At 40.0% G+C, this 26495-nt stretch overlaps 1 protein-coding gene, 2 long non-coding RNA genes and 7 other non-coding genes across 10 annotated transcripts; 2 read left to right on the top strand and 8 right to left on the bottom strand.

The window, feature by feature from the left end:
* The first annotated feature begins 3 nt into the window (after positions 1-3).
* On the top strand, positions 4-24123 carry LOC119904238. Its single transcript, XR_005444673.1, has 3 exons — positions 4-91; positions 4597-4737; positions 23294-24123. It is a non-coding gene; the product is annotated as an uncharacterized LOC119904238 (long non-coding RNA).
* On the bottom strand, positions 1219-8433 carry LOC119904242. Its single transcript, XR_005444674.1, has 2 exons — positions 6772-8433; positions 1219-2163 (listed from the first exon to the last, which is right to left on the bottom strand). It is a non-coding gene; the product is annotated as an uncharacterized LOC119904242 (long non-coding RNA).
* Positions 3849-3921, bottom strand: trnam-cau. The gene has a single exon. It is a non-coding gene; the product is annotated as a tRNA-Met (tRNA).
* On the bottom strand, positions 11437-14958 carry LOC119904228 (piggyBac transposable element-derived protein 4-like). Its single transcript, XM_038720728.1, has 2 exons — positions 13435-14958; positions 11437-13311 (listed from the first exon to the last, which is right to left on the bottom strand). The coding sequence occupies exons 1-2, from the start codon at positions 14713-14715 to the stop codon at positions 12877-12879; spliced, it is 1716 nt and encodes a 571-aa protein (XP_038576656.1). The 5' UTR covers positions 14716-14958; the 3' UTR covers positions 11437-12876.
* Positions 11612-11682, bottom strand: trnag-gcc. The gene has a single exon. It is a non-coding gene; the product is annotated as a tRNA-Gly (tRNA).
* Positions 15762-15832, bottom strand: trnag-gcc. Its single transcript has one exon. It is a non-coding gene; the product is annotated as a tRNA-Gly (tRNA).
* trnad-guc lies at positions 16522-16593 on the top strand. The gene has a single exon. It is a non-coding gene; the product is annotated as a tRNA-Asp (tRNA).
* Positions 16757-16827, bottom strand: trnag-gcc. Its single transcript has one exon. It is a non-coding gene; the product is annotated as a tRNA-Gly (tRNA).
* Positions 24124-25485: 1362 nt separating the features above from the next.
* Positions 25486-25558, bottom strand: trnak-cuu. The gene has a single exon. It is a non-coding gene; the product is annotated as a tRNA-Lys (tRNA).
* A 364-nt stretch (positions 25559-25922) lies between these two features.
* Positions 25923-25995, bottom strand: trnam-cau. The gene has a single exon. It is a non-coding gene; the product is annotated as a tRNA-Met (tRNA).
* Between the last annotated feature and the right edge of the window lie 500 nt (positions 25996-26495).

The following is a 26495-nucleotide window of genomic DNA, read 5'->3' as shown; positions in this document are numbered from 1 at the left end:
CATTGCGTCTACGCATGCGTATTTCCTCTGAATGGTGCAACGTTCAGGCTCTTGTTGAGTCGGAATGTGTATAATCCAGGTTTTCAAGCAGGTCAGGTTGACGTTTTTTCTTATAAAGATGGATTTATTCAGATATGAATCGCATATGACAATTATAATTTTAGTAAGTGAGCATTTTACAAAGTATTTATCGCTGGAACCAAATGTTCAAGGTCAGAATGTCTGTTTTACGATAATTTTAATCAAGTGAAGGCAGCGATTCTGGATTGTGTTTGTTTCTTTTCTTGGACCCCACTGTTTGGAAAGCGCTACTATAAACAAGCTGTATAAAGTGAACAGTAGGCCTGTTGATTTTTGTCTATGACGCTGTTCTAAATATGTATTTTCCTTGTTTATTTGCTCATTAATGGTTAATATTTAACAAATTAAACTATTATCTAGTATTTGCCCCAATACACATGAATTCTAAATTTAAGTGAGACTGACTTCCCTCGGAGAACTTTAGCCTCTATTTGCTGTATTCAGATAAACTTTTCATAAAAGGGTTAACTAGCCAATCGTTGGTGACAACATATCACGCGACACAAGCCCTGACACAAAGATAAAATTTTAACTATCCTCGCTTATAGGACCAGCTTGTTCTGCCTGTTGGGCATAACTCAGCCAAAGGCTAGAGGTTCTATACAAATCTCCCAATACAGATTTTACACATTAAAAACCACTCAGACTTCGATCTACTCGTTGGCTTTTTTTGTGCCTGCCTTGTGGCGACAGATTCTCATGTTAAACATGTAACAGCAGGTATGACTGACATGCTGCTGTAGTGACGGGAAAAAGTTGGGACACGCCTGCCAGAGCACTTTCAACATGTCAGCATCACGGCTATTCATAAACACATCACATGCACCTGTAGGGGAGGGCGGGCTATGGTAAAGTTCCACTCTGAAGTCTGATTCCAAAGGTTGCCTAATATTGAAACTGCAGAAAGTAAACAGATGTAAGCCATGCTTTTTGTAAATGACATACTCCTTTTCTGCAGATAAGGTGTTTAGATTAGTGTTTACCCGGGATCATCACAGGAGAGTTGTGTCATCCTCTACTTTTTTTACTATTTAATATAAATTATAAAAAGCTCATTATCACTGGACATTTCGCTCTTGATCAATAGTGATTTGATTCTACATGGGAAAAATAACCAGCATAATATTACAGCAAAAATATAATAATCACATCAAAAAGTTGTTTATTTAACAATAAGCAAACAACTTCTATACACGAAAAAATGTCACCATAAATCATCTATCAGATTTTGTAGGTTTTCAGCATTTGCATGAGAAAACATTTTATCATTGTTCATACAAAAAGGGTGTGGACAAAAAACACAACACATGACAATATAATGTAATTTAATGCAGCAAATGATCCATTTAGAAGATTAAAATATATACAAATCTGTCTAATCTTTTTCTAGACCGTGTCACAGATGTTTTTTGTGAGGCCAAAGCTTGTGATGGAGTGGTTGTCTTATATAGGGTGTTGCCCACAAACAAACTAACACAGCACTTAACAGGTTAAGACTTATTACAATGACCAATCACTGTGGAGATGAATATTAATATGAGTATGAGAGCAATTACTGCAGGTCCCAACAGGAATATTAGACCGATCCCACAGAAGATAACAAAAACATCACAAGGTACAATGCCCTCATTATTAACTCAGTAGTACCAGAATCAACTTCATTTTCATAACCATTTTTGCAACACAGGAGGGAAATTTTCTTTGCATGTCAGTTTCAGGGTGTTCCTCACATTATTCAGAATCAGAATCAGAAATACTTTATTGATCCCCGAGAGGAAGTTCTTTAATTTGTTATTACTTTTTGAATGCTGAAAATGTAGGCAAAACTATCTACTATAGATTTAAGAACAACAGACATTCAGTACTTAGCATGTAATATGAATTCAGAAAGAATTTATTAGTTACCAAACTTAATTTAAAAAAACAACCCCTCAGGTCCACTGTAGTTTCCTGTCGGTCTGTAGCAGTGATGCCTGTTGCAGCCTGTCAGGTTTGTAGAAGTGGTTTTTGAAGGTTGTAGAGAACACACTGTATGGTGACATTTTTCTCATGGTAAATGTCTGGAGCCAGAAACTGTCCATGCTGAAAGAAAAAATAAAACACATATTGTTAGGATTTCATTTTTACACAGAATGAGAACTGTGGATTCTGTCCCCCATTACTTACAAAAGCGTGTAAGAATTAAGACGATTATCAGATCAACATTGGAAAGGCTTGAGTCAGGGAGAGACCTCCGCCTTGTTTGGAATGTAAAAACTGACTCCATCCTATTGGAGAGGTAAACTAACATTACAGCCAAGCACGTTCAATATATTGTGAATTTGTAGTTTTAGTTGGCTCAAGTTAGATAACGTTAGCTTGCTGGCTAACATCGACCAGTTGCTAACCTTACCTGTTGCAAAATACTTCAGTTGTATTGCTTTTCATATTACTATCCTGTGTACCACCGGTATTATGTCAAAGTGTTGATTTTGACTGCAAGAAATGATGAAACGGTACAAAGCAAATGTGGAGTGATTTGTTTATACTAGGCTTTGGGTAGCCAGCTACATTAGCATGGGTCTGCCATTGTTTGCTTCGTATCCTTCATTTAGATTTAGTGTTGTTTTACTGATACTAAGGTACACATCTTCTCCACCCGTCTCCATCCATCCATCCATCGTCAACCGTTTATCCTGCGTACAGGGTCGCGGAGGGCTGGAGCCAATCCCAGCTGACATCGGGCGAAAGGCAGGTCGCTAGTCCATTGCAGGGCCTCCACCTGTCTCAGTCGCTGTAATTTACGAGACTGACTTAGCTCACTAACTAATTTTTCATCAAATCATCAAATAAATTAAGCTACGCTGACTACGAGCTACGAGCATGGATTAGTTATGTTAAAGTGATAAAAATATTACCGTGACGTTAGAGTTGGGGTTTCCCTGAGTTCCCAGCATGTTGTGTGAAGCTTTCCCCAGTGTGTTGGACTCTGTTTTGGCTTGCTGATGATTTCGAGCATGTTACTGTGAACACGCTAGGAAAGGTAGGTAGTGGTTGCATTCTGAAACCGCACAGCTATAGGCCACTGAAAACTACACATGACCCCTTTAAGTTGATACGGCAACCTTGTTAGCAAATAGTTTACAGTCTCTACCAACTCCCGCAAGAAATATCCAGCTTTTTAGCTGCTAAATGCTCAATTATGTTAGCCAGGTTGTCACTAACTGTAGAGTGGGTTTTTAGAGCATTTACTTTGAAAACAGCTGCCTGCTGCAGTTAAAAACAATAAATAAATACATTATGATCAACATATCAATTAATTAATAAAATCAATATAGCACCTTTATTGTAAGTGCTAGAGAAATTTTATTTTTTCTATTTACTGGTCAATTTCCCATGCAATAATGTATACTTTACATGATTTCACTGCCAATATATAAATTTATTTATTTATCATTTAATTAATTAATGATGGGATTTGTTAGAGAGGGCTATCAATGACAGACTTCCTGATTCTTTAAGTGATACTAGACCTGAAATCTATTTTGGTTATCAAAGACTCACTACCTTTAGGCTTAAAGTTGGTTCTGAAGAAACAAATGCAGATGATTTCATATTGCAGATAATTTCAGGCAAAACCTATAATCTATTTAAACACATGTGCTGTGTGATGCACTGCCTATTGTGCCAACAATTTAAATACAATGGACACAACCTAGCAGCTAAAGCTGTGTATCTTGGAGATCCCAGGATTCTTCTTCCAGAACATCCACTCAGTACAAAACATGTGCCCCGTGTGAGGCTCGAACTCACGACCTTCAGATTATGAGACTGACGCGCTGCCTACTGCGCCAACGAGGCAGGCAAGATTTCATGTGGAAACTTACCCTGCGAGACTGTTTAGGCCTGACAATAACATGCATCTTGGGTAATCCAATCACAAGTGGAGAGCTTTAAGCTATAAGACAAATATATTTAGATATAATTTTACAAAACAGGGCTGTATAACAAGATTAAGTGGTAGTTCCCTTAACGCTACTCAAAAAATCTTTATATACAAAAAGTATACACAGATTAGTGAATAAATAATTCATAGAATAAAACTATTTCACATGGTGGAGTGCTGAGGACTAATTTAGGTTATTTTAGTATCCTTTTTCTCAGCAGTACATTGTTCTCTGTGCACCTCTGCAAGACTTTTCTCTCTATATTAAGTCTTGTTGTTTGTAATCCGGCCGATGATGGTGTTGTTGTCTGTATACTTCACAACAGCGTTGTTTTCATGTTGAGGTTTGCAGTTGGGGGTGTACTGCGTGAACATGAAGGGGCTGAGCACACGGCCCTGGAGCTCTACAGTGGAGGAGTGTCTGTCCATCTGAACTGTCTGGGCTCTGTTTATGAGAAAAGTCCAATATCCATTTGCAGTGTTTTAAATCCAGAGTGCTGAGTTTGCTGATCAGTTTCATGGGGGAGATTGTGTCAAATGCTGAGCTGAATTCCACAAACAGCATTCTGATGTAGGTTTTTTTTCTCAAGGCTGAGAGGAGGGCAGTGGAGATGGCATTCTCTGAGGATCTGGTGGTTCTGAAGGCAAACTGGGGATGGTCCAGGCTGGCTGGGAGGTTGTTCTTTATGTGCTGAAGAACGAGTTTCTCAAAGCACTTCATCAGAATGGGGGTGAGTAACACAGGCACATAGTCGTTCAGACTAGACACTGCAGACTTTTTAGGTACAGGGACGGTGGTATAGCCTGTCATGATTTTGCTTTCAGTTTCGCTCTGGCGGTGCTGTATGCTTTTGGGCTGCAGCTAACGATGATTTTAGTATTCAAAGCTTCTATAGATTATTTCAACGAATCACCGATGCGTTGTTTACACAGTACTTTAGCTTGCCTGTGGCACTGTGAGGTTACAACTCACGGCCCAAAAAGGAGAACAACAAGCACACGTTTGTACATTTTCAGATGACGACTACAGCTTACTTTGGCTAGCCGTCAACTCAACAATCAATCACGATTTCAGTTAAATGCTAAAGTTGTTGTTACTGTTACCTTGTCTGTGATCCGCTGGCAGAACACTGGGGGCTTTCTGATCAGATGCTGTGCTGTTGCCGAGGCAACATAAGTTTCGTTTTACGGTGGACGGACTGTAACATTACACAGTTGTTGTTTTATTTAGCTTGAAATAATCCCATACTTTGGACACTTTCTTCTTTGTCCCTGCTGTTTTCTCTGTCTTCCTCCACTTTGCAAACAGCTCCATTATAATCACGTTGTGTTCACAATGTAAGCGCGATGTGCGACAGTAATAAATGTCCCTACGAAACACTGTGCTGTATAGTTATATGGATTTAATGAAGCATCGATGCAAAGAATTTCTGTCGATACATTTTATTAATTGATTTTATTGATTTAATCGATGAATCGTTTCAGCCCTAGTATGCTTCCTTGTCACCTGACCGATAGGTAGCATTTTTGGCTCTGGAAAGAGCCTTCACCTCTCCATTCATCCAAGCTTTCTGGTGTGAGACTGACTTTATTGTCTTAGTGGTCACCACATCATCAACACCTTTGCTGTTTTTACTGAATTGACCCTTTTAATCAGCTTGTGTAATGCTGCGTTCCAGGCAAATCAGAACTCGTAAATTTCGGACCTCCAATTAGAAAAAGTGTGAGTTCCTACTTGTAAACTTGTGAAAAAAATATGTACCCGACTTCACGAGAAGCAGTTTTGTGACTCACAGCAATGGCAGCTTCCATGGAAGCACATCTTGTAAATGGTAAACCATTGGAAAATTTTAAACCTTGCAGTACGGGCTAGAAATGCAGATATAACACATTTAGAAATGTGTTGCATTGGCCGGGAATCAAAGCCGGGCCTCCTGTGTGGCAGGCGAGAATTCTACCACTGAACTACCAATGCTTTATATGTGGCCTGATCTATCACTACATGAAAGAGGCCCACAAACATGGAGACATGTTTATTCACGCATTCACTTTTGCCAATGGGGTGTTAAACCATTTCCTTTTGTTTCATCTGTAAAAACGTCAAAACGTACGCCTTAGTTTCTATGGCGAAATATTCTGTTAACCTCTTACGTGGACCACCAATTCAGTTTGAAGCACATGAACTTATTCTGCTAAGTGTTTCACCATTTTCCCCTCCCTTTCCCACTATTCTCTTTAGTGCAGAGTGTACACTTACTGGCCACTTTATTAGGTACACCTGTTCAATTGCTTGTTAACACAAATAGCTAATCAACCAATCACATGGCAGCAAATCAATGCATTTAGGTATATAGACGTGGTCATGACAATTTGCTGAAGTTCAAACCGAGCATCATTATGGGGAAGAAAGGGGATTTAAGTGACTTTGAACATTGACCGTTGTTGGTGCCAGACGGGCTGCTCAGAGTATTTCAGAAACTGCTGATCTAATGGGATTTTCACGCACAACCGCACAAAACACATGCCCCATGTGAGGCTCAAATTCACAAACCATTTTTAAGATGTTTACTGGTGCATTACTATGTCAAAGATCGTATGGTAATTGTAACTGTCCGCTTGGAGTCCTTTTAAGGTGTATTGATTTCAATGATTGTGACACAATGACTGCTGTTGATACCGTTTGCATGAGTAAAGGCATCTGTGACCTTCAAGTTCGAGGGCTTCATTATGACACCAAACTTCAGATAAAACAAGCCTATACTCACAGCTTTATCCCAGTGGACAAGTCATACATCCTGACCAAAGAAACCGCCCAAAGATGGCCCCATCTCAAACACTTAGCGGACAGACTGTCACCTCTCCAAGACTGTGATGTAGGTATGCTGATAGGCTATAACTGTCCATCTGCATTAGCCCCTCTTGAAGTTGTCATAGGCATCGTCATTATGTCGACGACGAACTAACCAGTGTCATGTCTGTAGAAGGAGCCAAGAGACAGATGGCAGATGCTCAGAAGTCGTGCAAGGAAGGAGAATTAAGACTTTAAAAATTCAACTCAAATCAAAAGGAAGTCTTGGATTGCGTGGATCCTTCAGAAGCACTAAGCATTGAACCTGTAAAACTAAGGAAGGAAGTCAGTCAGCCAGAGCACACACTCGGCCTTCAATGGTTAATAGACGACGAAGACACCTTCAGCATAGATGCCACACGGAAGGATCAGTCTGCAACCCTCAGAGCATAGACTGTATATAAAAATGGACGTAGTATCTGTGACGTCACCCGTTGGTTTCTGAAGAGCAGTTTTAAAGCCCGAATTGGGCGAAGCTGGCCGTCGCCATCTTGGCACCGCGTGTCACTCCCGGATAACCATAAATGGGCAAAGAGGCAGGTCGTGGGTGGAGCTGAGCTGATGTGTTGCTGAAACCACTCCCGCCTAGCTCGACATGACCGAGTTAGCTCATGCTAAGGAGCTAGTGCTATATGCTACTCTGCTTTAGCAGAGGTAGCTTCTAAACCCCCGGTGCTGTACGGTGGAGGTTGGAACCTGTGGCCGTTTTGTTACCAGTTTATGGTCGTCAGCTCATCAAGGTAAGACACCGGAAAATATTAAAATAACTCACATATCTGTTATTGACATTATACTTCACAAGGTTTTAAATGCTTTATAATATATAAATGGGGTAACATTATTTTGCACAACTAACGTTAGATTTTGTTGAGACCAACGTTAACAGTTAACTATGAATCAGTTATTAATTACGTTAAAGTTTACTTACAGCTCAAACGAGCAATTAGAAGCAAATCAATTAACCCTTTTACATAACGGTAGTTACGAGTCTTTTATTTGGACGTCACATCAGTATGTCTTGTAATAAACGTAATAAGCTAGCGGTAGAGTCCTTAGTTACATGATGGAAGCTGTATAACTTGTAAAACGTTAGCCATGGCTGTTATCACATTAATTAATTCCCCACACCGCTATATTGAGTAACGCTGTTGCTGTCGGCAGGGCTGTGTGGGATTATTGTCTGGAATAGGACACTTGAGAGAGAGAGAAAGGTACTTTTTAAATTTGTCACAAGATTCTTGTTGAGGATCTGATGCCTCCACGCCTGCTTTAACTGTAACGTTACTAGAACAACTTGGCTAGTGGACATTTGACAGCTGATATAAAATTGTCTGTCTTGAGAGGACAACACAGAAACATTTAAAGACCGTCTCCATTGTTCCATTTCTCCCACTTATGTGACATAATAGTGCTGCCAACATTAAAACACTGAAGCATCTTTTAGAAGAGCATCTCAAAAAATTAGAATACTGACGAAAAGTTCATTATGAGCATCAGAACCAGACTGAGAGATTAAAGTCTTCAGAAACCTTTGCAGGTGTTTTGAGTTAATTAGCTGATTAGAGAGCTATTCTCCAGTTTACATTTCTGTATAATCTATAATACAGAAATTTATTTTTATTCTAAAATGTTTATACATTTTGAGATACTGGAGTTTTTATTTCCATAAGCTGTAAACCGTACTCAAGATGAAAACAAAAATGGGTTTGAAATGCTTCAGTTTGTGTAATGAATCTAGAATATATCAGAGATTCACTTTTTGAATAGAATTACGTTATAAATTTACTTCACCACAATATTCTATTAATTAAAGACTCATCTGTATTGTTTACTTTATATTTTTCATCACCTGAAGCATTTATTACACATTTTCCTCCTAGAGTCACACTATGGATCAGATGTCCCACCTGGTGTCAGAGAGCTGCAGAGTCCTGGAAGCCTTGTTATTGTCGCGGAAGTCTGTATCTGTTGCCGTGGACTGATGTGGAAAGGCATTCTCTCTTTCTGTTTACTTTGAGTTTTAAATATTGTCCATACTTGTGTTATAGGTCCATTTAAAAAAAATATATGGTTAATGGTTCACATTGTAATAAATTCTATATATATTAGCACTCCCTGTCTTTACTACTTACTGAAAAGCTAATCGTATACCACAGATAAAACATGAAACATTAAAACTGAACTCTTGCTGAAGAACATCAGTCTAGGATGTTGAAAAGTGAAAATACTCCCAACATGTTTCACATGAAATGTTTAAAAGTAATTATGCAGTGTATTTCTGTGTGTGCAGGAGTATTTTTACTTTCTACCTTATACTTCAAGATAAATAAGGAGCCAGTACCTCCTACAGGGCCTCAAAACTATTCAGTGTGCAGACAATTCTTTGTTTTTCCACTACAGAGTAACTTCTCAGTCAATGTTACATTTGTCTCTTAAAGAAATGTCAAAATAAAACAGTATATAACATCAACCTTTCATTTTTTACTTTCTACTTACATATGTAAATGTAAGCCTATAAATAACATCTTAATATTTTCATTTACAGCTGTTAACTATAATATGTTAAATAGTTATAATTAAAATATAAAACTGATGAATGAAGAATGATTTTATGTATAATTAGTTTGATACACTTTATAACAAAGTATTCCTAATACAAAAGCAATAGTTTAATAAATTAAACTTGTCTTGCATTCATGAAAACATCAATATTACAAGGTTACAAATGTAAAAGTAGTTTTGTATGACTTGAAATGTGTTGAGAGTTATTATAATGATAGAATCTGTTGATAAGAACCCAGTGTCATAATTTCACATCAGTAGTGTTCAGGCGTTGTGAGTAAAAAGAAAAGCAGGAGCTGAAGAGCTGGACACAGCTAATCACATCTGAGGGGTTCTGCAATCAGCTCCTCTGGCACCTGTAAAGACAACAATGGGTAGACAGTTAAGCAGCTTCTTGCAAAGAGCCATAAAGCTACTGAACTCTGAGATCACCTCAGCATGATAACCTCTCTGGCATGTGACAGTAATTAGGGGCGGCAATGTGAAATACAGTTTCCTAATATGTGCAATATACGTTTTTCTGCTGGACACTGTGCAATAATAACTACACAAGTCAGATCTTATTGAACATTTATTATAAGGATCTTATTTTATATTTCTTATTGAACTGTACTACTACTACTTTTTTGGCAAATGCTAATGCACCAAACAAACTCAGAGGCGGCTCACACACACCTAATTTCTCGCCTTAACTAACCCATTGCCCTAGTTACAGCCCAGCTACCTGTCTGCAGGCATAACGCGCATTATATGCTGACAAAAAAGGTGGATGAAACTCTCTGCAGGTAGCCTACAACAGCTGTTCAGCCGAATTATGCATCCACCTCTTAAGCTCCTTATCAGAAACGTCGCTGATCAAACGCCGTTATCACATCAGATTGTTTGCTGAGGGAATGCTACATCTACTGAGTGTATTAACTTACTGATGACTCTAAACTGCCTATGTACTTCGAATCAATCATCCCCACTCATGAACCCCACAAAGAATAGTATAACGTTATTGTTTTAAACAGTAACGTTACACTTGGAGGTGCACAGTGCTCCTCGGTGTGACAGTTTCAGGCAGAACTCCGCAGCCGCTCCCCCCTCGGCTCTCTGCCTTTAAACCCTTCGTGTCCATCAGGATCAGGTACAGCCACTTATAATAGTATCTGACTCGTATCTAACTGAACAGTGATTCCGTTACAGGACGTAGCTAAATCTCACATCGCCCGTTAGTAAAAGTTACTGTTAACATAATGTCAGCTAACTGAGAGCTGAGCCTTTACTTACAACTTCACACAGACGATTTTCTTCAAAACATTATCACCCTAATGTCTAATACTACGGTTAATCTAATAATGTTACATTTTGGCTTCTCTCTTCTTGCTGACTTAAGTCTTTGACTCATTAAAAGCTGCGGTTAGAACACACTAACTTACTTACTTACACTAACTTAGCAGCTTGGGGCTGCTCGTATCTGGCTAATTAGCGTAACGAGCTAACGTTAAGCTAACAAGCTATATGCTGACAGCGATACCTGTTAAATGTTAACACATAAATAAAATACAGGAATTTCACTCACCAAGTAGAACACTACAGCACATACATTATATGCATTCAAGTGGTCTAACTTTAAGGCAGTTAAATGTGATGCAGGAAATTCTGTATAATTCAGTCAGAGTACTTGTATATTATAGCAGAATTTGGTGGGACTGTAACGGTCTGCTTGGAGTCCTTTTAAGGTGCACTGATTTCAATGATTGTGAACATATTTTTTTCTCCCGACACGCAGTTAACTCATGACTGTGAGGTTACAACTCACGACCCAAAAAGGAGAACAACAAACGCACGTGTGCACATTTTCAGCTGAGGACTGCCTCTGGCTAGCCTTCAACTTAACAGTCAATCATGATTTCAGTTAACTGCTAAAGTTGCTGTTACTGTTACCTTGTCTGTGGTCCGCTGGCAGAACACCTTTTTGTTCAGCTGCCGTCGTGCTGTTGCCAAGGCGACATAAGTTTCGTTTGGACGGACTGTGACACAGACAGAGCTGTTGTTTTCTTTAGCATGAAATAATAACATACTTTAGACACTTTCTTCTTTGTGTTCTTTTTGTTCACTGTAAACACACTCAGTATTTCCTGAGAGTACTGATAATATGTGAAAAACAATCAGCTTCCTATGGCTAACCCCCTGCTCCCCAAAAAGCATGTTGCATTGGCCGGGAATCGAACCCGGGCCTCCCGCGTGGCAGGCGAGAATTCTACCACTGAACCACCAATGCTTATATTGATGTGGCGCTCCCACAACAGCACAGACTCCACTTAACCCTTGTGTTTTCTTCCCGTCAACCATGCACTTTTTGTCCTCCCAGGTCAAAATTGACCCGGTCTGGTTTGCCTGGTTTTAAAGCAACCAGTTTAACTTATCACCCAATTCTGTGTTACACCTTCTTAGCCAACTCCATTCTAACTCATTACCACTATTTTTACACTTCTTGATGGAATTTCTGGTCAATATGTCTCATTTTTATGAAACTATACCAAATTTATAAGCTAAAAAAAGCAGAAATTATGAATTCTTTTGACTAATAGTTAAGATCAGAGGACTATATGTTGATGGATTATCACAGACTAGTATATGTCAAAGTTTGGTCTGGATAGTGTTTTGAAACCATTTCATTACTTTTAATGGCGGCAAATAATCCCACTTGTTGTCCTTATGGGTCAAAATTGACCCGGTCTGGTTTGTCTGTTTATAAAGCATAATGTAAAAATTATCACCCATTTCTCTGTTACACCTTCTTTACCAGCTTCATTCCAACTCATTACCACTAGTTTTACACTTCTTCTTGGAATTCATGGTCAATCAATCTCATTTATCTTATTTTTTAGTTAAAAAATGCAGAAACTCTAAGTTATCTTGACTAATAGTATAAATCAGAGGACTATATGTTGATGGACTATCACAGACTGGTATATGTCAAAGTTGAGTCAGGATACTGTTTTAGAAGCATTGCATTATTTTTAATGGCAGCACATATACACACCTGTTGTCCTTATGGGTCAAAACTGACCCGGTCTGGTTTGCCTGTTTCTAAAGCATAATGTAAAAAATGATCTCCCAGTTCTGTGTTACACAATGTCAGCAAACTTTATTTCAGCTCATCACCAATTCATTTTACACTTCAATAAACCTCATTTACATTAAATTTTAAAATTTTTTAGGAAACCAGCAAAAATTATTATTTATTTTGGATAATCACAGACCGATATATATTCCTAGGTCAACATTTGATGGAATTTTATTCACAAATAACAGAGTAAACAAAGAGCTAGATAAATTCATTTACATAGAACAGTCAACATTTATTTCTAAAACTTAAAACTTTAGTTTCAACATTTGAAAACTTGTATAATATACATGTTTATTACTTACATGTGTAAGTGCAGTTGTGTGTCTCTGTGTGAATGTGCTATCATTTGCATGATGGGCAGTGTGTGGTGGTAATGGCATGTTTTTTGCAAATGTTTGCCATGCAATTTTGGCACCTGATGCTGGTTTTGAGATCACTCTTGCCAGGGCAGAATCGGCACCTCTTCCTTGTGGCTGCAGCTGGGTTAGTAGGAGCTGCTGCGGAGGTAGAGGGTCCATCCGTCTGGATTTCCACAACCAAGCTTGCAGATGCTGGCGCGCGGGGAAGAACCTGGCGTCTTTTGATTAGAGGCATCACCAGTTCTCTCCCAAGCTCCTCAAGGAACAGCCTCCTCCTGTGGCACTTCCCCTGATTGTATGTTGGGTTGATCTCAGTCCACAGTACAAATGAATTGTAGGCAGACACGTCTAGTATGTTATAAAAGACCACCAGGGGCCAACGGGCTGTCTTCCTCTTACATGTGTACACACTTGTAACCTGCAACAAAAGAAACAAATACATAATTCAAAATTGACACTACACTATATTTTATTACACATAATGCAATGAATTGGACTTTGCATGAATGACAATAAATATTGCATGAAAAAAGTGAAATACCTTGTCAAGGTTGTCCACTCCCCCTTTGTTGTGGTTGTAGTCAAGGATGACTTGGGGCTTTTTGTCTTCCCTGGCGCTGACAGCAGTATCCCGATGAAGAGTGCTCATCAGAAGCACATTTCTTCCTTTTTTGGGACAATAGGACACAATAGTATGTGTCTCAGAGAACGCAAACTTGGAAGAATATCGAGCCCTGTCTTTTGTGGCAAGCAGTGCTGGTGGAAGCTCAGGTTTATTCTTCCTTACTGTTCCCACCATGGACAGCTTTCTCTTGAGCAGCTCCTGGCCAAGGGCATGTGATGTAAAAAAATTATCACAAGTGATTGTTTGTCCACGGAGACCTTCTGCCATCTCAAGAACCACACGCTTGCCCTGGTTTTTTTCTGGCTGTCCATCAGCAGGTTTGCCAGTGTACACTTGCATGTTGAATGCATAGCTGGTCCTGGCATCGCACGCTGTCCAGATCTTTATGCCATATTTCCCAGGTTTATTAGGCATGTATTGCTTGAAGGCACAGCGACCTCTGAAGGGGACCAGGCGCTCATCCACAGTCACATCAGCTCCCGGGTTGTACATCTGCTGCAGGAGACACACCCACTTGTCCCATACATCACGAATGGCAGCGAGTTTGTCACGTGCACGGCGTGCTGTTCTTGTATCTCGATCGTCGAACCGAATGACCCTTGAGATAATGTGGAACATTTTGAGGGGCATTGTGGCCCCAAAAATTGCTCGACCAGACTGGGCATGCCACAAACTGGCCGTGGATTCTTTATTGGATCGATATACTCCAGCGAGAATCAACAGACCTAAGTATGCCTGGAGAGCTATCCCATCCATCTCTCTCCACTTATTGCCATAAACACGACGCCCCTCCTTGTTGGTCATGTTCAGCACAATTTTTTCAACTTGGTCTGGCAGAAACAGTTGAAAAGCAGACGTTATACTATCAACGCGAGCCACTGCGTACCTTGTTGGACCCCTGGGGCTCCTCTCTCTCTCTGCTACCAACATGCGACGTCTGTCACTAGGAGGGATGGAAGACCACAGCAAACTTCCATCTTTTGACTGGAAACACTCTTCCATCTGAGGTTCCTCTTCCTCATCACTTGATTCTTCCTCATCTGTTGAAGCATTATTCTCATTTTCTTCACAATTGTCCTCTTCCTCTGATACATCCTCTTCTTCTTCTTCTTCTTCAGATTCCTCCTGGTCTCTCAACTCCTCATCAGGGTTCCAAAGTAATTCAAGAGCCTCTGTCAAATTATAGCGTCTCTTCATTGTGCTTCCCCCGTCTGCATCTCAGACTAAAATGGGTAAAAGGCTGCAAAAGCTCAGTCTTTATAAGCTGTTTTTGTTTTGAAAGGCATTTCAAAGGTGTGAAAAGAAAAAGTTTACATGTACTGTAGCTTAGAAGTTTTAGTTTTATAGCTTTGAAGTTTTGTGTGTGGGGGCGTGTGTGTGTGTGTGTGTGGGGGGGGTTTGTGGGGTTGGGTGTGTGTTTGTGTGTGTGGGGGGGGGTTTGTGGGGTTGGGTGTGTGTTTGTGTGTGTGGGGGGGAGTGTGGGTGTGTGTTTGTGTGTGTGTGTCTGTGTGTGGGGTTGGGTGTGTGTGTGGGGGGGGGAGTGTGTGTGTGTGTGTGTGTGTGTGGGGGGGGGTTTCGCAGGTGTTCATCTGCTGAAAACCAAAACACCGTGACTAATTGACCCTTTTGCAACACCGGGTCAAATCTGACCCGGGAAGACCAAAAATTGAATAAATTTGAAAAAAATACCCACAATTCAGTGAAAGTAGTGATCATTTTGTTTTTTGTTTAGAGCATAGTGTGGAAGCACCCATGTTATTTTGGTGTAATTTCATGAAATAAAACCATATTTTTCATACAAAAGAATTTCAAAACGGGTCAAATTTGACCCGAAGACAACACAAGGGTTAACATCTGAAAAGTTATGTGTTCACTGTATTTTGATTTCTATGATATTTCATATTTTTCTGAGTCAGGTCCTTACCATGTTTATCAGCCACTCCGTTTCCCAAATATTTTTTGATAAATAGCTTAAATCTGTGCTCAAAAAAGTTGCTTAACTGTTATCATATATTTTTCTTAGGTATATCTCTCCTGTATGTGTCTCTGTCTGTGTAATGACCAGTTTGTCTTTCTAGTTAAATTAGCTAACTAAGTTGTAGTTAGCTAACCTTTTTACCTTTTAAAAATATGTTATTTAAAAAAGAATTAATTCAGAACAGTAATCAAATTTAATATTTTATCATTAACTAACTGTTCAAGCATCAAAAGTAAAGTCATTACACTACTCCCTAAAAGTGTGTTGCATTGGCCGGGAATCGAACCCGGGCCTCCCGCGTGGCAGGCGAGAATTCTACCACTGAACCACCAATGCTTACATGCCTCTATTTTTAAAGTCAGCGAACAGAACCGAGAGGTGGCAGTGGAGCTTACTCTAGTTAACCACAACTACACTATTACTGTAAGTAGCAATAAAACCTCCGCAAGTAATTAATACATAAGCAAGTTAGTGGCATGGTGCTAATCAAAGTTAGAAAGATGGAACGATCTGTTTGTGAAAAGCCATAGCCGACATACGGCGGCATCCTTGTTCCTGTAAAGCCAGACTGCTATGTGAAAGCACAGGACATTCTTTTTACGTTGCTCTCCATATGAAAGCAGCTACACTCTCACTCTCCCGTCTTTCCATCCCAACTCCTGTCCCCTGTCCCCTAATGTCCACCCCTTACAAATCTACTCCAATCAAACACAAGCAAAGTACAGTAAATTATTTTAAGTCGTAGAAAACAACATTTTCATTTGTAAACTTTTAAAATTTATGTTTTCATGAATGCAGTATATTTGAATTTGTTGAACTGCTTGTTTCACCTGTTTAACCCAAAAATCTATTGATCGACTCCAGACTGTCCAGAACTCAGCTGCCAGGCTTTTAACCAGAACAAAGAAATATGACCACATTACTCCTATTTTAGCTGCATTACACTGGCTCCCAGTATGTTTTAGAATTGACTTTAAAATTTTATTGATTACTTTTAAAGCTCTTAGTCAGTTGAAAAGAACATCTCCTCGTTAGTATAGTGGTAAGTATCCCCGCCTGTCACGCGGGAGACCGGGGTTCGATTCCCCGACGGGGAGTGTGCATCTCTTTAATTTTCCCCCTCTTTGCTATATAAAAACCAGTATTGTATATAATCCTACTGATTATAAACACATATACAAAATGCACTCCTATTTCTTGCTGAACTGGATGTAAGAAAAACATCATGGAAAAGGATAGTACAATAACACAAAAGGATGTTGCATTGGCCGGGAATCGAACCCGGGCCTCCCGCGTGGCAGGCGAGAATTCTACCACTGAACCACCAATGCTCACATGAAGATAATTCTGGTAACAAAATTAAAAAAGTATAGTATCAAAATTCATTTTGATACTATACTCTATACAAAAGGTATTTGCTGTTTTTTTAATAACAAAATGGCAATTGTATATGTATTTCTCAATATAAAACTTGTTGAAATGGTTTCAGTGTGTGTATCAGTACGATTTAATATTTTTTGGCACATTTTTACAATACTGTGGTAATACTGATAACCGTGATAATTTTGGTCACATCGTGATATGAAATTTTCAAACCGTTTCATCCCTACTTGAGCTTTAAATATAATTCAACTGAACAATAAAGTAGAGATGTCTATGAAGATTCTCAGTCATCCAGGTCATAGTTATCCAACGAAGGTTAAAATTAAGGGGAACTGGACTTGGTTGAAGATACTGGAAGACGTTTCGTCCCTCATCCAAAGGACTTCTTCAGTTCTGACTGACTGGCAGGGAAACTCAGCTATTTAACCTCAGTGGGGTCGTTGGCCCGGGTCATCGATACCGCTGGTTCGTTAGTGTTCCTTGTTGCTGTGACGACAGTCGTTACAGTCGTTAAGACTACCTGTGGCCAAGACTGAACGACCATCGTTGGTATCTTCACCTGAGGCCAATAGGACCGCACACCCAAACACAAGAAAAGCAATCTAGTGTATGCGGTCCAATGCAGTGAGGAATGCACAGACCTGTATATTGGGGAGACTAAACAACCACTACACAAACGCATGGCTCAACACAGAAGGGCCAACTCCTCAGGTCAAGACTCTGCAGTCTACTTACATCTGAAGGACAGAGGACACTCGTTTGAGGACCACCAGGTGCACATTTTAGACAGAGAAGATGGATGGTTTGAAAGAGGTGTCAAGGAAGCCATCTACACCAGGGTCGAGAAGCCGTCATTGAACAGGGGAGGGGGTCTACGCCACCACTTATCCCCCACTTACAATGCTGTCCTTTCATCACTTCCCAGGAAACTCAACAAACGTAACCTATTGGCCTCAGGTGAAGATACCAACGATGGTCGTTCAGTCTTGGCCACAGGTAGTCTTAACGACTGTAACGACTGTCGTCACAGCAACAAGGAACACTAACGAACCAGCGGTATCGATGACCCGGGCCAACGACCCCACTGAGGTTAAATAGCTGAGTTTCCCTGCCAGTCAGTCAGAACTGAAGAAGTCCTTTGGATGAGGGACGAAACGTCTTCCAGTATCTTCAACCAAGTCCAGTTCCCCTTGATTTTAACCTTCGTTGGATAATGTTGAGTTTTAAAAAGTTAAAACAAACTTAATGTACTCCAGTGTTTCAGTGCTTTCCTTCAAATGTAAACCTGCAGGATTTTAGGCCAAACGATTGCATTAGAATGTTGATTAAACCATTGTTTGTATCCTCTTTGTAATGTAAAGAAGACGGACACCTCTTTGTTTAGTGCCAGAAGGACAGTTTTTTGACTGTTTCATTGACACTTAAGATAGGGTGTCAACCATTTTGTAGACAAGCCCTGTTGTTCTCCATGATTAGTTTAGAGCAAAAGACTGTTTATTCCTGTAGATTGAAGGGGGTTTCACGTCTGGGAATTGGCGCTCTTTTGTTCGACCAAAAGTAACATAGAGCAGTAAGGTACACCCTTCCTAATTGGGTGATGAAGAAGTGACCAAACGACCAATGGCTATGGTCCTGGGCCATTTGGAGGAAAAGACCCGTCTACATACCTGGAGGATATTAACAATTCATTTTGCGAGAATCAGGACTGTAAGCTGTAAATCTGAAAAGAGGAACAACTTTCCAGTCCACTGCAGTGTTTTTGTTTTGTTGTTTGTTCTGTAATGCCATCTTTTATTCACCTATTTTTTTATTAAATTTTCTTGTTAATTTTCATTGAACTGAGCCTCTCCTTTCTCAAAATCTGAAAAAACGCAACAATTGGTGACCCCGACGTGATTTTGAGAAAAGAAGGACAGGACAAAACTTCAGCCGGAGAAGGACGACTGCCTGATTCTCACACTGGCCCAAATATCGAAAGGTAAGAACAGAGACCTGTTTTATCAAAACTCTGTATAGGTTATATAGGAGATTTTAGGTGTGAGAATCAAGCAGCGTCTACTCCGTAAGTCCGTTAATATTTTAAAGTGATTTAAAGTGAAAATACCGATTGTTAAATATCATTCGAGATGGCAATATAGAACAATAGTATGTTATTGTTTGTCTGAAGCTTAAAAGCCTGTATGAAGGTCCATGGTATGTTATTGTTTGTCTGAAGCTTAAAAGCCTGTATGAAGGTCCATGGTATGTTATTGGTTATTTAAAGATTAAAAGCCTGTATGAAGGTCCATGGTAAATAGTGCACATTAGAAGTCCGTGGCGGACGGCCTGGTTAGATCCAGTTAAATTTTAAATAGAAAGACCGTGGGGCCGGCGACAGAGACAGTCTCTGTGAGGCACGAAGGCGGGAATAAGTCTTTTTGAAAAAGCCAGGGTGAAGCCCTGTGAGGGAGTAGGGGTTGGTAAACGGGAAGCGCGGTGACGACGGCTTCTTAGTCCCATACAAAGACCTCTCATTTTCTGCCTTTGTGACCCTTGAGGTAAAAAATAAAACCTGTATGTAGGTCGAGAATTCTCTGAATTTTTCGGAGTCTTTTCGGGAGTATAGAAAACAGTAGCGCCGTCTACCTATTTTTGCGCTACCTAGAGTTTCGAAAATTCAGGGTTTTTTCGGGGGTACAGAAGGGAGAAGCGCAGTCTTGTTCCTTTTGTATCGCCTAGTATTAAGTGTGAAAAACCTGTATGAAGGTTCGGTACCTTCCGAGGTCCGAGGTCACAAGAGTGAGCCTAGTATTGTGTGTGAAAATAGGTATCAATTGAATATAGGTCTGTACATACTGTAAATAAGTAAAATCTTTGTAAATAAGGATTGTTTGCATTGAAATCAGGAGTCAAAAGGAGTAAAACAAAGCAGTGTTTCAAAAAACTGTTTTGTGGTGACTGAGGAATGTTTTTTGTTTGTTTGTTTGTTTGTGTTTTGAAAAAACTTTGTTGAGATATTGGTTGATACAGATATTCAACTCTTATGACTCTCTCACGACTGCTTCTGAGGTGAATTAAGTTGAAATCAATCAGTACCTTGAGTTCTATTGTTATTTTATTTTTGCATAAGGTAAAAAAAAAAAAAAAAAAAAACGGACACATGTTTTTGAAAGGTTGAGCCCTTGCTGCAGGGTCCCACTCCATGGCAGTTGTCACATGTTTATTCTCTCTCTCTCTAGCTCTAAAACTGTCCTATCTTAAGAAATATTAAATATATACCTATGGAGGTATGCACTATGACTAGTTTCCAGATGTTTTCCGTATAGAGTTTTAAAGAGTTTTTGTGAAGTAATAAGTGTTTGTTTTAAACATTATGTTCCACTATAGAAGGAAAATATCTGGATGCGTATGAGATGATAAATACAGAAAACTCTGTGATAAACTCATTTCAGTGTCTAGCATACACAATTGTAAACAAAAACGAATGCACAATCTTGCAAATGTCATAGGACTGAGAGAGTTTCTCCAGAGTTAGTGTGTGTTTGATAAAATCTGTCAGTATTACAAATATGGGAAGATCAGAGTGATTGTGTGAATGAAAAACCATTGCAAGTAAAAGCAAGTCTGTTCCTGTGAGTCAGTATAAAACATGGGGAGCAAATTGGGGAAACTTAATTCTTGCCTGACACTCTTTCAGGTCCAGATAAATTAACGGCAGAAAAATGGGGAAAAGGTGTGGTTGTTGATGTTGGCCTATCCCGGGCACACTAAATACAGATTGTTTTAGGAAGGTGTAGAAAATATGTTGAAAAACCATAAGCTACCAGTCTTTTGCCATTAAAAAGAGACAACTCTTTCACACAGAACAATTAGGCCTAGGCTACTGATCCCCTGCTGACCAAATCCAGAAAGATGCTGACACACAGGTGAGGGGACTGTGCCCTGACCTGACGACTGTTTCCCCAGTTCACACAACAGTGACTGAAGTAAGACTATATGGGGAGAAGACTCAAACTAACTGTCCCAAGAAGCTTCTTTTTCATTTGCAGCCCTCGAATACTGGCTCAGGAGAAATGGTGAAGAGGGGATGCACAGCTATTGCAGATGGTAACAGAGTGACATCTCCAAATCCCCTGCCGCAACTGACGGGAGGGCAGGAACACGCCCACTGGGATTCAAAAGGGTTTTTGGACAGATCATGGGCAGCTGGATGAAATAATACAAGTTGCAGAAGAACCACATAACCCTAAAAGGATTGATGGTGAGGGTTACATCAAAGAGACAGCCAAGTGAAAAAAGGGGACATGGTGACAGAAAGAGGGAGATGGAAAACACACTTTGAACAGAACAATACAAGCAGAACAGGAAGTGTCGGCACCGGAACGCCAATGACAAGACCTGTTCCTCCTTCCTTCTCCACCCCGGATCAAGGACAAATGTGTAGAGAGAATGAGTGCACTGGAGATGGAGCCTTCAGGCTCAGGGAGGAAGCCACAATGCTGGGAAGTGAAAGACAGAGACTGAGGCAGAGACAAACAGAAGAGGAGAAGAGAAAGATGAAGAGTAAGAAAAAGCCTAGAAAACATAGGACTGGTTATGACAGTGAAGGACAAGAAGAATGTGAAGAAGAAAATGAAAGGAAGAAGAAGGGATGTGTGACACATCCAGAGAGGAAGGAAAAAGGTGAGGACACCTCCAGGGATTCTTCTGAGTCAGAAGAAGAGGACAACAAAACATGCATACTCAGACTAAGGGGCAAAGTAAAGGTTGCCCTGCCCACCACCACATCTGAAGGAGATAACAAAACAGAGGGAGGAGCATGCCATCCAACTACTCCCAGATGCCAATGACTGCCTGGGAAGAGGAACAAGGTCCAGAAGAATCCTGGCCACACGCACCATCTGGGGGCCTCACTGTGCAGTTTCCAGGGGTCCAGTCAGTACAAAAATAGGATGCAGCAGAAAGAAGCACATAGGCCTAGACACAGACCCACACGTAGACACCACTGATGGGAGGGATAAACCAGTATTTACATAAACACCCTAGTCTGATTTCTTGTAGACTCAGAAGCAGAAGTTTCATTGATTAAATCTAAAGTGCTCCATAATGCTCATAGAACATGAATTTCTCATTCCTGACACAGATGTTGAAACAGCCATCAAACCTATTTACATGTAGACACAGATATTTTACACACATTTATTTTTTAGGGAAAAGAAAATACCAGTTGTGAAATGCTCTTCTTACACCATGTAAACTCCCCCATCCTGCCTCTAGAGAAAAGGGGGCTGCTGGTAGTTTTTCAAGATCTTAGGGAAATAAATAAATGACCTTATGCGGTAAAGCTATTGTCGTGGGTTCTAACAGCTCCATGTTGATTTTCTGTGATTGATTCAGCAAAATGCACATTTAAGCATTAAGTTCATCCTGACTCAAGATTCAGTCTTGTCTTCACATTTTTGCAATGGGTGATGATTATATTTGTTTGTATCTCCCAAAACAGGAGATTGTCAAAGTGACACAGTGTCACTATTAGGTTCTTAGCAGGGAACTGTCATAAGGATTTTTCAAATGATTAGGTGGATTTCGTTCCAAAAGGGGTGCGTTTTTAATTTCATCACAAATCAGGTACAGGAAATCTAGGATTTTCCAAAGACCACAATACTTGGCTCTAGCAGGCTAGTGCCTTTCATGGATTATAATTTTTCCTTTGTGGAGATCTCCACCCCAGACATGGGGAAACTGCTGGCCATTGACTGATTCTTATTTTTTGATTTTGAACTGCTAGGCATACACATTTTTCACTGACTTAAAAGCATTTTGACCAACTTTTGACTGACTTTAATGACTGGAAGCAGGATTCTGTCCAGCTCTTCTTTTGTTTCAGACTGTTTGACGCAGCTAAATCTTTCTAACCTTAACTCTGCTTTTTGTTTTGTAGATGGAGTCAGTGCGGGCAGCTATGTGACTTGATTTGTAGCATATGGTTCTTTGTCACCCTAGGAACAACACAGTATGCATTTTGATTCCCAGCATGCATTAAAATGGCCTTTTCTCTTCTACAGGTCCGGCTCACCAAGAATTTCTAATCAACCGATTGTTTGCATTCTTTCCTCACCTGCCTTCTACTGCTGTATACAAATGGTAGGCCCATACAGGTTTCTAACGACCCGGTGATGCTGCCCTGCTTTATTCTAACTGCATATGCTTTCTACTGTATTCTTTCCCTTTAAAGATGTCTCCTAGCATTGATACATGGTTCTTCACCATGTATCAAAAGGAGGGATGGGGAATTGTAAATATTATGGTGCGCACCAAGGGTTTTGGGTTTCTAATTTAATAATTTTTTTTGAGTGGTGTGTTGAAAATGTTGTGTTTAATTGTTGAAACTAATCGACTAACAAAACTAATGAACTAATGCCCCACAACATCCAGACAGGCAGCGAAAGCAGTGAGACCATCACCAGACAGTTAAGATCATCCCAGGTGATACGGCCAACTTCAACTGCCGCCAGGGTAGTTGAGAGGGACACATGGGTCCATGCATCACAGTGCGAAGTGTTTCCCCAGCGAGGATCCCCTCCAACAACACAGACAATGGCTGCAGTGCTCACCACCGTCCTGGTCAGCACAGCTAGGGTACTCCAACACCAGCTCAACAAGATGGCAGACGTTTTTCTACAAGGAGCTCTCAACAAACAGACTCCACTAGTACTCATATAACCACAACACTGACACAGATTATAGATTCATTTGCACTCACCAGTCGAACTGATGTCATTTACACTGATTTTCACATTCACACTGTTTCACACAAGGAAGGAAAATAACTGTCATAACCAGTGAAGATGCAAGAAGAGGATGCAGAGGGGAGACGTAACATTGGCATGTTATCAACGCAGGAGGAAGAGGACATAAGAAGAGGGATTCAGAAAAACCACAAGTAAACCATGCAACCAAGAGAACACCACCTTACACATTGCACACCCACTCAAGCCCCCTCCCAATCAATAGAGGAGGTTAGAACTGATTTGGCCACGCTGTGAACATGAATTAGGATTATACACAGCAGATCCAGAAATGTTGACTCTGGTAGTAGAAAACTCAGTCATTCTCTATTTATATTTTATTTTTTGTTTGTTTTCTTTTTCCTTCCACATTTACCTCATTTGTTTTGAATCACAGTTTCACCAGCAAGACAAAAATGGAATTCAAGGGAGGGAATAAATTTAGGCACCTAGAGTTTTGTGGGATAAAGGGAACAATATCAACTTTAGCCGTAATCATTTCTCTAGTTATAACAATAATCCTATAGTCTCATCTCCAGAAAATAGGTCAACCACAGAACCCATTCAGCCCATTAATACTGCACACATAATAAACTTTATCCCACCAAACAGTACAAATTTCACAAAAGATTTAGAAGACCCAGGAAGATTGCTCAACCCATGGAAGACGAAGAGTCAGATAGTGAGGTCAGAGAAGAGGAAGATGATTTCTTTGCTTAAATCATGATTTGATTTTACAACTTCTGACATTTCAATGACATAATTGTAGATATGCTAAGTCTAATAGTGATTTCACACCAATAAATGGTGTGAAAGGAGGGATTGTTGAGTTTTAAAAAGTTAAAACAAACTTAATGTACTCCAGTGTTTCAGTGTTTTTCTTCAAATGTAAACCTGCAGGATTTTAGGCCAAACGATTGCATTAGAATGTTGATTAAACCATTGTTTGTATCCTCTTTGTAATGTAAAGAAGACGGACACCTCTTTGTTTAGTGCCAGAAGGACAGTTTTTTGACTGTTTCATTGACACTTAAGATAGGGTGTCAACCATTTTGTAGACAAGCCCTGTTGTTCTCCATGATTAGTTTAGAGCAAAAGACTGTTTATTCCTGTAGATTGAAGGGGGTTTTACGTCTGGGAATTGGCGCTCTTTTGTTCGACCAAAAGTAACATAGAGCAGTAAGGTACACCCTTCCTAATTGGGTGACGAAGAAGTGACCAAACGACCAATGGCTATGGTCCTGGGCCATTTGGAGGAAAAGACCCGCCTACATACCTGGAGGATATTAACAATTCATTTTGCGAGAATCAGGACTGTAAGCTGTAAATCTGAAAAGAGGAACAACTTTCCAGTCCACTGCAGTGTTTTTGTTTTGTTGTTTGTTCTGTAATGCCATCTTTTATTCACCTATTTTTTTATTAAATTTTCTTGTTAATTTTCATTGAACTGAGCCTCTCCTTTCTCAAAATCTGAAAAAACGCAACAATAACAAAGTAGAGGTGGCTTTACTTTTCTCAATTTTGTGTTCCTTTATGTTTGTCATAGACAACTTTGAAAAACTGGTTTTATCTGTAACTTTCAGTCATCTCGGCTCAAGCTGAATTAAACATGAGTGAGCTTGGGGTTTTAGGATGGAGTGAAAGGACACCACTGCAAAGGGGTGCGCTGGATTTATAACACAAGACAAAATGTGAAAATAACTGCAAAACTGAATGTGGCACAATAAACATTTTATATTGTCTTTTTAATCGTTGGAAGCTAAAATCATAATTGAGAAAAAAACAGTTTCTTCCCAATTGCAGCGGGCCTAATCAATGTCCAGAAAATAAAAATCAGTGCGCCCAACGTGGGGCTCGAACCCACGACCCTGAGATTAAGAGTCTCATGCTCTACCGACTGAGCTAGCCGGGCTTGATAGACAAGGAAAAAGTGTGTATTTTTAAAATGTCTCATTTCATCTTCCTGAGTGTATTTCTGGTTTGCTTTTTTAACTGATAATGGGTCTAGGCGATGCTCTATCTGCATTAGCATTTGCAAGTGCTACAACAACTATGATTCTCAAAGCAAACTATATATTCCATGCATGAATAGCACACGTTACATGACATCAGCCTATACTCATGTATTTTTAGACTCTTTGCCAGGACATGCAAAGTTATTCTAACCACTTTTTTACCTACACTACAGCATACACATGCCGCATTGAAGAAAAAAAAACTAGCGGATAAAGCCTTTGTTCACGCCAGATATGCTTTCCTAAAAGACACAAAACACATGCCCCGTGTGAGGCTCGAACTCACGACCTTCAGATTATGAGACTGACGCGCTGCCTACTGCGCCAACGAGGCCTGATACAACCTCCCACAGGAAGTCCTTAAATACCCACCACCAGTTCCGTGAACTATTTTAAAAGTCATACAGTCTACGTTGAAAATTCAGCTATAGCTTTTATTCCCCACCAGAGGGAGGCAGAGTGCTTCACGCTCCCACTGAACAGCCTACAGGCTTCTGATCAAACGTTACCCTTCTGTCCGCTGCCCTGACTTATAACACTGTCCGCAATTATTACCTTTACACGGTATTAAAATTAAACAAGTCACGAAAGCAAAAAGTTGGGGTATTTGGTTGACAGTAACTCACCTAAGTCACTAATTTAAACAAGCATGTCCCAAGTCCAGACGATCTGGTAAACTCCTTCTGTGGGTCTTCTTCCTTCCTTCCGAGAATTTCTCCTTCTTACATAAACTTTTCTGGCACTATGTAAAATATGCGTAAATAGCTTCGACGACACCGAGCAGAAAGGGCCGTCCGCTGACTTCCAGACACTGAGGCGCCTTCAATTAAGCAG

This window comes from Micropterus salmoides, unplaced genomic scaffold, assembly GCF_014851395.1.
Source record: "Micropterus salmoides isolate LMB-PRFRI ecotype aquatic unplaced genomic scaffold, ASM1485139v1 Ms_hic_scaffold_1, whole genome shotgun sequence".
Lineage (NCBI taxonomy): Eukaryota > Metazoa > Chordata > Actinopteri > Centrarchiformes > Centrarchidae > Micropterus > Micropterus salmoides.
The sequence above is the reverse complement of the archived record's forward strand: the minus strand, read 5'-3'. Positions and strand labels throughout refer to the sequence as shown.

Coding starts and splice junctions, on each gene's coding strand:
- LOC119904228 (XM_038720728.1), bottom strand. CDS start 14,715: ATGAAGAGACGCTATAATTTGACAGAGGCTCTTGAATTACTTTGGAAC. Junction 13,312..13,434: donor GAGTGGACAACCTTGACAAG/GTATTTCACTTT, acceptor CTTTTGTTGCAG/GTTACAAGTGTGTACACATG.